This window comes from Diplotaxodon limnothrissa, linkage group LG12 (genome assembly GCF_057381915.1).
Source record: "Diplotaxodon limnothrissa isolate DT_005_m linkage group LG12, D_limnothrissa_male_GT1.1, whole genome shotgun sequence".
Classification (NCBI taxonomy): domain Eukaryota; kingdom Metazoa; phylum Chordata; class Actinopteri; order Cichliformes; family Cichlidae; genus Diplotaxodon; species Diplotaxodon limnothrissa.
The window spans coordinates 3220145-3234407 of NC_140607.1; the positions used below are offsets into that span (position 1 = coordinate 3220145).

At 39.2% G+C, this 14263-nt stretch overlaps 1 protein-coding gene across 1 annotated transcript; it reads right to left on the reverse strand.

Annotated features, from left to right (window-relative positions):
* Window positions 1-4234: 4234 nt before the first annotated feature.
* fgf17 (fibroblast growth factor 17) lies at window positions 4235-8803 on the reverse strand. Its single transcript, XM_085367781.1, has 5 exons — window positions 8772-8803; window positions 8650-8686; window positions 8232-8409; window positions 6305-6411; window positions 4235-4516 (listed from the first exon to the last, which is right to left on the reverse strand). Exons 1-5 carry the CDS (start codon window positions 8801-8803, stop codon window positions 4235-4237), a joined length of 636 nt encoding a protein of 211 aa, XP_085223907.1.
* Between the last annotated feature and the right edge of the window lie 5460 nt (window positions 8804-14263).

A 14263-nucleotide genomic window follows, 5' to 3' on the forward strand; every position in this document is an offset into this window, starting at 1 on the left:
TGCTTGTGCAAAAGTCAGCTGACTGTCCACCTGATCCGAGTTCAATTGACCGCAACTACCACTAGAGGGGGCCAAAGACCATATATAATCCCTGAAACACGACCAGGACAGGTGAGGTAGGCAAACCGCACAAGGTCATCAGGAGTTGAGTGTTGCTCAGGCTGTGTCCCAATCCAGGGTCTGCAGCCTTAAAGGCCGCATTTTAAGGCCGATTACATTACAGCGGCGCGACGAAGGCTGTCCCAATTCAAAGGCTGCTCGAAATGCGGCCCTCAAATGTGGCCTTCATTTCCCTGAATTTTAAGGCTGTGGCGGTGTACATATCCCACAATTCATAGCGCGGCAGTCGGTGTGGATAATTTTGCCGCAGACGACAGAAGCGGAGCGGTCAAAGGGTAAACTGTCAAAAGTAAGTACTGAATATGATGTCACTTATTTATGTGCAAATGTTTAATAATGAAGAACATTAAAACATTACTGTTGGCCACATGTCGGCAAAGTTATGTGACATCAGTGATGTTTGTACTTTCAGCGTTTACTTTGTTTTAAACCCTTTAAAATATAATAATACAATAGTCGACCTTAATCTTACAGAGATTGTGATGATTTTGTGGATAATTAAAGTCAGTCATATATCCACAAACACAACAAGCTGAAAGTCAGTGATGCTGCTCGGTTTGCAGTCCTGAATATCACGGCACAAGCAGGATTCACTGCACTGTTAATGTTAGCTATGTTATATTGCTGCCTCTGTTCGGTCACACATGTGTCCACTGTACCATCTGGGAACTCTTCTTGTTTCGTAATAACACAAACACTAAATCCTGCTTCTCTGGTGCTGTTGTGTAGCAGTGTCTACACCTGAGACTGCCACCTGTCTGTCTCTCCTGCACTCTCTCTCTGTTTCTTTCTCTCTGATTGTGGAATAAAAGTATGAACATGTGTTTATAAGTTACACTTGTGTTTGAATCCTGCAGCTTATCACACATTTGATTTCCATGTGTGACACCTGCAAGTGTCCAGAGTGAGGACAGACTGAGGGACACACTGCTGCACATTATCTGTGAGGCTTTGCAGCCCTGATGATCCACCAGGACAAACTCAGCAGTGTGTGAGGAAGAGGAGGAGGAAGAGCCAGCAGCAGCTGACAGATGGAGAGAATAGACAGACTGTTCCCTGTTTGTGAAGGACTGCTAGGAAAGTTTAACATAACTGTCTGTGCTGAATCAGTCTTATTAGGTAATGTTCAAATAATGTTATCATCCCAGTGTTTCCAGTGTGGGAGAAAGTACTCAGGGCCTTCAAGTTACACACTATGAAAGGCAGCAACAAGTTTAATGTTCAGAAACCTAAAGTATGTATCAGCAGCAGAATGGAGCTAAAATAAATGTTGGTTTCAGTTCTATGAAGCTTTGAGTATTTTGGATCAGTAGCTGCTGTGTTTGTTGCATCATATTGCTGTAATTGTTTATATGCTTTATATATTCTGAGCTAAGTTGATCTATAGTGTTACATCATATTCTATAAGGATGTTATGTGTTTGTTTACTTTCTGCTCAGTTTGACCCATTTAGCAGACGTCAGCCTGTTTAAGGCTCTGATATCTATTCTGTATGACTTAAAGCAGTTATGACATGGTCTGATTTTCTCACCCAATAAAGGAATATTTCATATATCAGTCTACTCTTCATTCTATCAGAAACAGTTATCACAGCTCGAACATTTTCTTTTTACACATATAAGTAAGCATTGAGCCAAATTTAGTAATGCCAACATATTAAAAGAACAATATTTGCCTCTTATATATAATACATCTATAGATACACTGTCACAGACACTTGTCTTTGAGTGAAGATTTAAGGTGATAGGAAATATAAATAAACGCAACTTGAATCTTTACTGAAGCTCAGTGTTTGACACAGAGTTCAAGTTCACTGCTGTAATATAATAATCTGACAATAACTATAATATTGGCCATATTATATTTACATTACCAAAGTGAGATGATTTTAGTCTCACGACCAACATTAGCTAATTGTTATTTACTAGCTAATCTTAAAATGACTGTTCAGTACAGAAAAGCCCAACAATCATGTTTTACAGTCACGTGGTCTCAGCCTCAGATACTCAACTAATCAAAGTGATCTCATTGGAAAAAAAACGAATTTACAAAAAAACATTGTTCTCCTTCATTTCTGTCAAACAAACTGTATGAAACGTTTCGCGCGGTTAGTATCATGGTTGCTAGGCAACCTGAGGAAGGCTACACCGTCCCATTTCACAAGCCTCGCACTTCCGCACTTCTCGTGCTTCCTAGCACGCGCCGTACCTAGGCGAACTGCGCGTACTCCGAAGCATGGGTCGCTGGATTGGGACACAGCCATTCAGGGGACGCTGTCCTTTAGTCAACTCTGACCTTCGACCTTACAAGAAAAAGAAGAGAAAGAGCAGAGAATAATTTCAAAGATAAAATAAAAGTAGTAAAATACATTAAATTCTGCTGAGCTTCCATTGTTATTCCTGATTTTTAAAAAAGACAAATGTGAAATTCATAATCAATGAGGGCTATGATCCCTACACATGCGACTGAAATGACTGCTGCTGTACTTTTGGGAGCACTAATTATTACAAATAATTGTTATTGCTTTGTGGTTATTATATATGTAGTACATTTCATATATTATATCAATATTTTTTTTTAATGAGGTGAAGATACTATACATACATATTCACATCTGGTTTATCAATATTTAATGAAATCATTTGAATGTTATAAAATTATTTCTATAAATTTACTGTGAAAAACATTCTGAAGCCACACATCTGATTTAAATGGGATTATTAAATACTCGTGTGCTTCCTCCATCTTTTTTTTAAGTGTTTTCCTACCATTGTTTTAAAAATAGATCTCATTATATTCACATAAATGCAAGCACATTTCCCTCCATCAGTGTTAATACTGAGTAAGACTCAAACCTTCCTTGTTTGCCAAGTTCATTAAAAGAGCTACATTCACTGGCTCAACTCCAAACAGCATAGGTCAGTCCTGACCGACAGCAACACAGTTTAATGTGATATGAGCACTGGTGTTTGTATGTAAATGTATTTGCAGACACTAACAACACTCCATCCTTTCTGTGAAAGTATAAGTGGACCACTTGCAAGCACAGATTGGTAAACTGTTAAATGCAGACTGAGTTATCTCAAATAACTTATTTTTATGATGAGATGTCTGTTTGCCTGCGTCAGGCTGGCGACCTGTCCAGGGTGTACCCCGTCTCTTGCCCTATAGTAGCTGGGATAGGCTCCAGGCCCCCCGGGACCCTGATAAGGATAAGTTGAAGAGAATGGATGGATGTTCACGGCGTACACAGAACAAATCTTGCTGACACTGATAATGTACAGATTTCACCCTTGGCATTCCCATGAGGTTGAGTAGTGTCCTAAAATCCAAAACATTCCCTTTAGTTCATGCATGTTGATACATGAAATATCTTTGCCACTAGGCTAGGAGAAAATGTGGTATGTCATTGATCCGATTACAAAGTCAGAGCAAATATCTAGACAGTGATTGTGTAATACAGCTAAACATTTAATGTCATTTTATTAGGAAAAATTAGATTTTACATCAAAGTAAAATATGTTTCTCCATTCTTTCTTTTTTAATTGAAGTGGCAACCCCCCTTCTGATCTCTCTGGATAGATTACCCCTTCATAACAATGTAGGGCTGAATCCAGCCAGCATGTTTGGGCCAAAAATTCAAATTTATTTTAAATCTAACTGTCCAACTGTCTCCAATATGACCTTATTGGAACTCTTTGTTTGTTACCTGCTGCTTTAAAAATGTTTCCTTGTGGTATGAATGGTAGTATTGTGTCGACCCACTGGGATATAAAGAAAAACATCCTTTAAAGCACAACTGAATGTATTTTATGATTGATTTGAAATGTGAAAGTGTAGTATCTAATGGTGTCGTGGGCTGTTTCATAGGCTTCCTCAGATTTCTTGCTAGCCACCCTATGCATCGTGTCACTTCATCCCTCAACACTCGCACAGACGTAATAGACAATTTAATACAATCCACTTGCTTTACTCTCTTTCAGTATTTACAGCAATATTATGGCATCTAAGGCATTTTTCACTTGTCAAAAAATATACAAAAATAAAGTTGCATCTGTTTCTTCCCATGTCACAACTGTCATCAGTCCATCACTTTTGCTGCGCCTAGGAAGAGCTAGGTGATTTTCCTGTTCCGCTTCGCTCTACGTGTGGACGGAAATCTGATGAACTCAAATGGTTTACTTTGGTCCGTGTTGGGGAAGGGAGGTAATCCTGTGTGCAGCCTCTTGATGAAATGGACCTCTCTCTGATTCTCCCTCGTTCTGGAGGCTTTGATGGGCCTCCCTTTCCGGGTGAAAGCCACATACCAGCCCTCATACTTGGCATTCTGGAAGGCTGTGTAATTGTTCTCCAGTACAATCTCAGTGAAGATACAATCTTTGCTCCGGCCATTTGGCTGTGTGAGAAGACAGAAAGGTTTCTTGTGTTACACCTGGACAAAAACTGATTCATCTATATATAAAATTATTGCCTGAACTCATGGAATAAATGGCTTTATACAGTGTCAAAAAATGTCAGTGCAAACAGCTTAAAATAAGACTAACATTTGGAAGACAAAACCAAATTCTGATATAAATGAGATGCTGAGAGAACGAGCAATAACCCAGAACAATAACCCTTCTTATTTCAGTTTACTCAACAGTGAGCTTCTGCTGACTCACTTATGCAAATAGCTTCTGATGTGTGTCAGGTAGAATTATTATTTTCTTTCTTCACTAATTGCAAAAACAAAACGTATTCAGATTGCCTAAGGTGAGGGTTAGGGCTGGAACTGGCTGGAGCCTTTATGACTTGTATTCATGGATTTCAGTTGGAATTATTGTTCTATTTGTTCCCTTATTGCCAAGATTTGGAAGAAAAATGGAAAACCAAAACGTTCATATTATCATTGCCTACGATTAGTTAGGGTTAAAGTTGTGATCGTCAATGATAACGACTTAAGCCTCACGTGGTTAAATGCTGGCAAATATTGTTACCTTTGCACAGAGATGTGCTAGCTGTCTTTATGCTGCGCTAAGCTTCTGATTTTAGATTATGTTAAAACAGTTGATGTAATCACCCCTTTCCCCAATGATCAAAGGAAACTAATGTGATTTAATCATTTGTTGTCATCTTCTGATATGTTGATAACAGGTACAATCTATAATACTAGAAAAATGTAACAGAAAATGTGTGATGGTTACATTCAAGTTTGTTGCAACTTTGTACACAGAATTATTGAAAAGAACTGTTCTTTTTATCTTCACCTACAGACTGTGTCACTGAACTTCTTATCTCTGTACAGATATCACAGCAGCCACAATTTCAACACCTCTGAATCGTGATGAGAACGAGATTTATGACTTGTCATGTCAGCCAGATATGTGATTCCATCTTTTCCATTTCCGTGAAGGAAGTGGAGAGTTGACTTATGACCAAACACACAGGGTGTGCATGATGGGAGGGTACTTCCCCCAGTCATTGTCAACCATGGCCAATAGGACTGAGTGATATCACTCAGTCCTGAGAGGATCCCTTTTTTCCAGTACTACATCATGTCCTGAAGTGACTGACAAGGTATGAGAATTCAGTAACAATGGACTGGAGCTTTAGCATCTGAGCTACAGTGTATGTTTTATTGGATATGCAGTGTGTTAAAGTAAAGTCTGTATTTCCTCTGAGGAAAAGTTTTCTCATCAGTGGTAAGTTTTCTTATGGGAAGATGGTTACGCTAACTTTACATGCTACAGACGGAACAATAGCACTGATGTGTTCTACCTGATGTGTTCATTTTCAAGATGTTCAAGGTGTTCATTTTGCCTTAACCTCTCAGTATCCACCAGCATCCACCAGATCATTGGGAACCTAGGGTTACAGTTAGGGTTAGGAGTGGGGTTTGCGTTCAGTTAATATCTACCCCAAATAAAAGTTTTGGAAAAAAAATATATACTGCATTGGCAAAGTGTGCTTCATTTAAAATATAAAATATTGTAGTTTCTGAAAACCTTCCTGTTTAGAGTGTAGCTAAAACAAAACCCAACACTAACCCTAGATGGGTTGACCTGGTGGATGTCTACTATAACACAGTTTGACTGCTTTTTTGTTTCTTTATTTCTTTTTGCTTCACCACATTTGTCCCCTACTTTGCTCACTAAAGTCAGCATAGGTGTAGTTTCTGTGTTAACACATACTCCTCAACACATACCTTTCCAACAAGCTTCCCCTTCCGGTTCATACAGAGGTAGCGCCCACTTTCTGCACCTCTTATCCTAACTCGACTGCCAAAGGTGTCTGTCTCAACAAACAGGCGAGCTGCGGGAAAGACACAAGACTGTCAGGGGGCTGAAGACAAAAGGAGCCTAGGACACAGCCACAGACTCACTTTTGTCTTGTGTGTGTAATAAGTCATGTACAAAATGTCTTTATGGGAATCAGGTATTATTGAAAACACACAGTGACACTGAAATATAAAGCCCAATTTCTGCTGTACCATGTATGACCAGCATTTAGTGTCTGCTATTCACTACAGATATAAAACCTGCAGGGATAATGAGTTAATGCTGTTAGTATAAGAATCTGCACTTCTTTGCTCTGTGGACTCTGTTGAGCTGAAACTCCTTAGTGATAACAACCTGATGAAAGTCAAAACACCAACTGATTAAACAAATGTTATGTCTGGTCATTAAAGACCTAGATCTTGCAAGCTGAATATACATTCTCACTTATTATTCTGCAGTTAATCATGGCCATTACAACAGTCTTGTGTATTGGGACTACAGAAACAAAGGGCTTGTCCTAATCAGCCACTAAATTCATCAGACGATGGTTTCATGGATGCAGCAGGGAGGCTGAATTAACATACAGGACTGAAAACACCTCAAAGTGGGAGGGACGGGCAGGCTGGATGTGAAACTGCTGGCTTTGCCTGAGGACATCAGTGCCCAGCAGGGGCTAAATAGCTGCGCTGTGGGGAACCACAAAACTCCAGATTGTCACTAATTCCTCGGAAGAGTCTCTTTAACAAGGCATTGTCACTGATTGCAGACTAGTGTACTGCATTCTGCCAAACTATGCAAAACCCTTAACCTCTTAACCTCCACCAAGTCATTTGTGACTTATTGGGACAGGAGTACGGTTTCGGTTCAGCTGACGTCTCAGTGGATTTCAACTGAATCTCTACTGAATATAGAATTTTCTCCTATTTGGAAGATCGAAATGTTAAAGCTTTTAACAGAAAAATATGTATGACACTTTATTAACATGTTCAGCTACTTTGTGGAAAATGGCCCTTTTTTAGTATGTGGCTAGCATCATTTTGTGCCTTTTGATAATGCAACTATTACAATATATAGAAATCTTGGAATGAACAAACTTCTTCAATTGGATTTTGGAAAAATAAATTAATACTCAAAGCCTACTGATGATATCCATGATTTTTAAATATCAAATATATTGTGAATGTAATACACATTTGAGATATGGTAAATAAGTATGCAATTGCTCTTTTCAAGGTTTCTGTACAGGTATAGTTACATAGTCACAAAATGTACTGTCATTATTATCATTATTATTGTTATTATTATTATTGTTATTATTCTTATTATTATTATTGTTGTTGTTGTTATTATTAATTTATTATTATTATTATTATTATTATTATTTCCTAAGGAAACATTAATAATAATATCAGTATTATTTTACATGAATATTCAGCCATAATATTAATGTAGAGAAAAGTTCATATTGTGGCAGCTCTATTCAAAATAAAAATACAATCCGGTGGTGAGTCTGTCAATATAAATGTATTAAATTATATCTAAATGTATAAAACCAGTTTGTGATCATTACATATTTATCCCGACACGTTTTAAATGATGTTAATTGCCCAAATGTTAACTGTACTTCACAGTATGCGTGTTTGAACAAAAATGTACCTTTACATTAAGAAAAAGAAGAACATAAAACAAATCAGTTGAAAATCTTTTTCACGTAAATGTTTTTGTATTATTTTTTCGAGGGATGGGCTGCTGGAAAGAAAATTGACAACTTAATGCTTTCTCATGAAATATCTACCGGTAGGCCTTAGTGATCGTAATCCTTGGTTATTCTTAAAGTAACTTGTTAGCTCTTACCGTACAGATTTCCATCCTCGGCGGTGGCGGTGACCCTTTTGCCGTGAATCTGGACGTGTTTCCCGCTAGTGCGACTGTAGAGCTGGTAAACTCTGACCTGTCTTCGGCTGAGCTGGTCCGTCACTGCGCCCTGCGTCCTCACATACTGGTTAAAATTAGGAGACGGGTGATTCTCCCCCTTTTTTATGCAAAGGGAAAAATGAAATACATAATGTTGTCTTTCTAATCTGGGATAAAGAAACGATAGCCAATTTTAGAAGCACCAAAATGCGTCAGATTTTTTCACAAATGAATAGGCTATTCTTTTGCACACTAACATCGGCACTCATATTCAAATGTCGTTTGGATCGTAGCCTTGTAATTGTTCCTTCTTTCAGCTATTCCTTATTGTTAACAGGTTTAAGTTTTAGTGGCTTACCTGAGCCTGACACCACAGCACGAAAAAATGAAACGATCTGCAGGAGTAACAAAAAATGAATGAGCAACAAAGAAGTGATTTTTTTGTGGCTATCATACAATCAGAGTGTGTGGCCCGCTTACATGTAAATACAGTGTTGGTTTATTCCATACATTCTCTCTCTTATTTTAACCGGTCAAGGAGCAGAGTTCTTTCGGCAGTAAATCCCAGAAGGATGCGGTAAATAAATCCAAGCGTTCCCACAGTGTCGCATATGCACTCCTGACCTGTCCATCCACACCGACAAAGTCTGCAGCAGTTATTTCCTGTCACATTTATCAGAAAACTGATCCAGCTGATTGGGTAGTGAAAAATTCTTCGAAACATCAAAAGCGGACGCATCCATTATAAAGCAGAAAGGCTGTAATGCTGCTCTTTACATGACTAGGATGGAAACGTGAGGGGATCCCCAGCTCGCTGCGCTGCTGCTTGGTTTGATTCCAGCTTTTGAAAAGCCCTCTGTGTCACTGGGACCCGGCTACTCACTGGTTAAATGGTGAAAGGCTCAAGTCCCTCCTTGAAATCTTGTGGGTGGGGACAGCAGCGGGACCAATAATTTACAGTTTGTCAGAAGTGCTAAGACAGATTTCTCGAAACTTTCTGAGCTTTTCTTGAAACTGTAAATGCAAAATACAGTTTTCACAGCACATTTGCATCACACACAGTTTCAGTACAACGAAAAACACGTTTGCCCCGAACAAAGGTTCAGTCAGCCTGTTTGTTGCAGATGTTGATGATTACGCTTCAATTCTTTAAAAATACCCACAGGATCTATTTTTCAATTTACCCCTGCAATTCACTGCTGTCGTGGATTAGTGATATATAAATAACTGAAGCGAATACTGCTGTCAGTGTTGTGTTTAAGAAATGACATCTGTGCTTTAGTTATTTAACTTGTCCTTCCAGAGGGAAACACCTGGGACAGGTCGCCTGTCTGTCAGGGTTTAATCTACTTTCAACATTAATTACAGCACTGTGTTTGAAAATGAGAAGCCTATTAGCAATTTATGGGAAATGTTGGGAGGTGTTAATGAAACTACAGCAACCTCCCACAACACTTCTGCTTGTGTTACCTGGTCACACTTTGGGCTCATGTAGAGCAAATCATTTAGACAAAAAGTGTGTTTTTTCTTCACATGAGCAATCAGCATCCCGAGAGAAGCTCCCGAGCTGCGCTAACAGTGGAGTTCAGAACAGCCTTTTCTTAATCCGGCCAAAACAGTGTAAGAAATCTACGCAAGCCAATTTTGGATGTTGTCCTTAGGTTTTTTTTTCTGTTCCGATTTAATGTTGAAAACCACTCTAGTTTGTAAAAGCTCTCTGTTCAAGATAAACGACCTTTTGTTTTCCTACCCCACATAAAGCTTTATAACGTGAAAACAGGAGTGCAACTGGACACAATACCAGTGCAAGATTGTTGAAACCCAGCAGATAAACATCAGTCACCAGCTCTGCTATGTTTGCTACAAGTGTGAGACGGACAGCACATGAGTTTTCTGAAAAAATAGCAGTTTCTGCCTTACCTGAAGGCTCTTCCTGGAGCACTCACCTCACCTGTGGAAAAGCAGACCAGTCACCTCTTCCTCAGGAGTCCAAGTAAGCTACCTCACTTTCACTCACTAATTGGACTTTCCTTACAGAACTTATTTGGACTTCTCAGACTAATAGCTCTCTGTTCACCCAGAGTCACACCTGTCATGTTCATATCAGCTAAGAAGAGTCACCTCCGTCCTTGCTGCCTAAGTTCAGCCCATGTGGCCCATTAACAAAAAGTGGTTTGGGGTTCAGTGGTTGAAGCACTGATCTTCCACTCAGCAGATGCCCAGTAGACATTAAAGCAATAGTCAGTGGTTTTGAGACTGCATACTGGCCTCTGTGTTCCCGTATTACATTCCCTATGGGCTGTTTTAACTGCATGCAATCAACGTATGGTCAGATACACGATATTGCCAAAGGTAGTCTCTTTCCCATGTAAATCACTGAATTCGGGAGTTCCAATCATTTCCATGGCCACAGGTGTATAAAATCAGTGACCTAGTCATGCAGACTGCTGCTACAAACATTTGTGAAAGAACGAGTCTCTCTCAGGAGCCCCCTGGGGAACAAGTCCAGTCATGAAAAGGCCTCGCTACTAAATATTCCACAGTCAACTTTTAATGGTACTATAACTATGTGAAAGCGACTGGTAATGACAGAAACTCAGACAAGAAGTGGTAGGGCTGAATAAAATCACTTAGTGTGGTCGGTGGATGCTGAGGCAGAAGGTCTTCATCTTTCTGCATAGTCAATTGTTACAGACCTCCCCACCTCATGTGGCCTTCGGATTAGCTCAAGAGCAGCGCATGGAGAGCTGCATCCAAACCTTATATCACTGAGCACAATGCAAATCCAGGGATACAGTGGTGTAAAGCACATCTCCACTGGACTGTAGGTGTAGACAGGTTCTCTGGAGCGATTAATCACGCTTCTCCATCTGGCAATCTGACGGATGAGTCTGATCTGCGGTTGTTTTTCAGGAGTTGGGCTCAGATCCTTAACTCCAGTGAAAGAAACTCTTAATGCTTCAGCATACCAAGACAGCTCTGGACAATTTCATATTCCCAACTTTCTGGGAACAGTTTTGGCATGAACGTTACGGTTCCAATCTGACCGTGCACTAGCGCACAAAGCAAGGGCCATAAAAGCATGAATGAGCGAGTTTGGTGTGAAAGAACTAGACTGGCCTACAGAGAGTCATGAGCTCAAACAGATGGAATACATTTGGGGTGAATTAGTATCATCAGTATCTGACCTCAGCTGACCTGGAAACTTCTGTCCAGGTACCCTCTCCTCCAACAAAATGGGAAACCCCGAACAAACCTTAATTCTGTGTTGCGTTGTCAGGATTTAGAAATTTGATTTAGAGCAGTAAAATGTTACCTGCACGCAAAATGCTCAAAAACAATAAACAACAAGAAGAAAACAGAAAATCAAACAGAAATGAAAAAAGACGAATGAGACAAAATGAAAGAGAAAATAAAGGAAGGTAAAAAAGAGGAGCCAGAAAGGACAAGGAAAAGAAAGATGATGGGGAGAATTAGAACAGGGGAATATGAGAGGTGAAAAAGAACAGAAAAGGCAAGTGGAGAAAAACTAAAGAGGGGAATAGGAACGAGAGAAAAGGTAGAGAAGAAAAATGATCAAAGAAGATCTGAGAAGACAGCAGAGCTGGTAGATGGGCGTGTATTTTGTTAGCTGCTGGGTCCAGATGAGGTGTATTTTGTGAACAACAGTGTAACATGAAGCTTCAAGTGCCTTCACGTCTTGGCCTTCTCACGTTCTCTTGACCTCACTACTACAATCATCCCCACCGAGGGCAATAAAGCAGTAAAATGCAGCAGTTAGGCATCTCTGACATGTTGATCTGTTTTTAACTGCTTGACAGGAGTCACTGTTACTGACTGCTGATGTCACCTTTACTGTAAGCCCATCAACTCATCCATCAGTTCTCCTCTAGTGGAACAACAATTAGTATTGTCTTAGTAAGAAAACACACACTTAGTAATGTGAGTGATGATTTAACAGCATGATGCAGGCTGCAGCAAGTGTGTTTTTGTTTGCCTGGGGAAATAACTTGGCCCGTGCCAGCTTATAATGCTGCAGTGACAGTTCCACATCATCCATGCGATGAGAACGCTCTCTCCGATTCATCGTAAACTGTCTGAAAGAAAAAATAAACTGACAACAAAATTCTTACAAACAGCATAAATTCAGTGACTGAGTGAATGATTTGTTCATGTGATAAATGAAATGATAAAACCTGGATTTCAGACAATAAGAAAACTAAGACTAGGAAAATTATATTAGAGATTATATGGTTAGAAATAAAAAGTAAATACAAATATATGTTTATTTTTAACTGTGAAAGAAATACTTTGATCAAACTGGAAGCATCACTGCTGAACTGCAAATTTCTCAGAAGAAAATTTGTTAGTGTGTCTGTGCAGCGTTCCCTGATTCTCAGGGACATCTGAGGTGAAACGAGTTTGAAATGATTATTTTTCCAAAATAATTTCTATTAAAAAAATGAAAAGAACTTGGAGCACCATCCCTACAAATTACTTTGGAAACGGTGCACACCAAGGTCGCTGACCTACGCTATAACTTAAATAAGTTTTGTGCTCCAAATCAGTGTTGAAATTGTGACTTAGCATCCTAAGAATACTGTAGCTATCATGGTTGTTAGGTTGAGGGTATAAGATAAATGCCTGACCACTAATCTTTTCCTTAAGCCGAATCTGTGATTGAAATGCATCTTATCTAAAATCCATATACATAGTTGGGGTAGTGAATGGTGCCCTTTCATTGTATGTTAGTTTTTGGTTTTTATTATAATTTGGTTGAGTTTAGTGATACAAAATCTGGTTAATTTCTTTTATAAAACAGGTTTAGATGTCAAAAATTAATGGCTGGGTTTGGATTAAAAAAACAAACAAAAAAACAACAACCTAGTTCTAGTCTTGTTGTAGCCCTGATGAACAATCAATATGTAGCATGAGAACAGGTTGGGCATTAGCATTGTGCTGACCATTGCGTACTTGCATTCTGTTTATGGATCCTTACTCATCCCAAATACTTTGTATATCCCAGAAACACTTTTCACAAAGTGTCTGTGAAGGTTCTCAGTCATCCAGGTCATCGTAGTCAAAGGAGCTTGTCTATACGTACAAAGATTAAACATTCATAAAGATATTCTGTCAGCAGGTCTGCAGATTGCATTACCGTCAGTTAAGCTGCTTTATACCAGCTCAGAATATGTTATGGAACTGATTTCAAGACTTTTGGTCCCAGTTAAATTAATGACCTACTGGTACCACACAAGGCAGTTATAGTGCTTTAGAGCCTCAGACCTCGGGCCTCAGTGTGTGGACAAGTCTTTATCTCCTTTTCTGACTGCGTGCCAGCTGTTCCTTTGATGTGCTCTTGATAGTGCCTGACGTTGTTTTTTACGTTGTGAATGGAGATCATTTTTCAAAACAGTTCTAGAGTGGACAAAATTTTCTTTTTAACAAGTGTGTTGAAAAATCGCATTAAAAAAAAAAACTACATACATGTTCGTATAGACAAAACTTAAATCAAGAAAGGGAATAGAGTATTGGCAGTCAGGGCCACTAAAGCCCTGGAATAACTTAGCAGGAGAAAACCAGGCAGTCTAAGTCAACAATGTATTTCAATCCCACCTTTCGAGGCTGTCTCTTCATTCATAGTATTTCAAAGACTCTTAAGCACTGTGCTGCAGCCCACACATGATGCAAAGCTCTGAAGCTGTTCAGATGTTTTTCTAGAACAAAGCGCTTTTTGTTTCAATGTTAGTATTTCTTTTGCTCCTGACATTAGCTGACACAAACTGGACTTACTTTACAAGTCACATTAACAATTCACCTCATAGGTAGCATTCTGCAAGCTTAAGAAACATGACCCACAGTTACACAAGCTAGCAGGAATTATTCTGTACTTGATGTATGATGGCTGTTGCAGGACTTGCTGTCATCACTTTGGAACTCACTGTTTTCTCTGTTGTCAGCAAGATGTTTAT

Coding starts and splice junctions, on each gene's coding strand:
- fgf17 (XM_085367781.1), bottom strand. CDS start 8,803: ATGTATGGAATAAACCAACACTGTATTTACAT. Junction 8,410..8,649: donor TGCTGTGGTGTCAGGCTCAG/GTAAGCCACTAA, acceptor TGCATAAAAAAG/GGGGAGAATCACCCGTCTCC. Junction 4,517..6,304: donor AGGGGAAGCTTGTTGGAAAG/GTATGTGTTGAG, acceptor CTTCTCACACAG/CCAAATGGCCGGAGCAAAGA.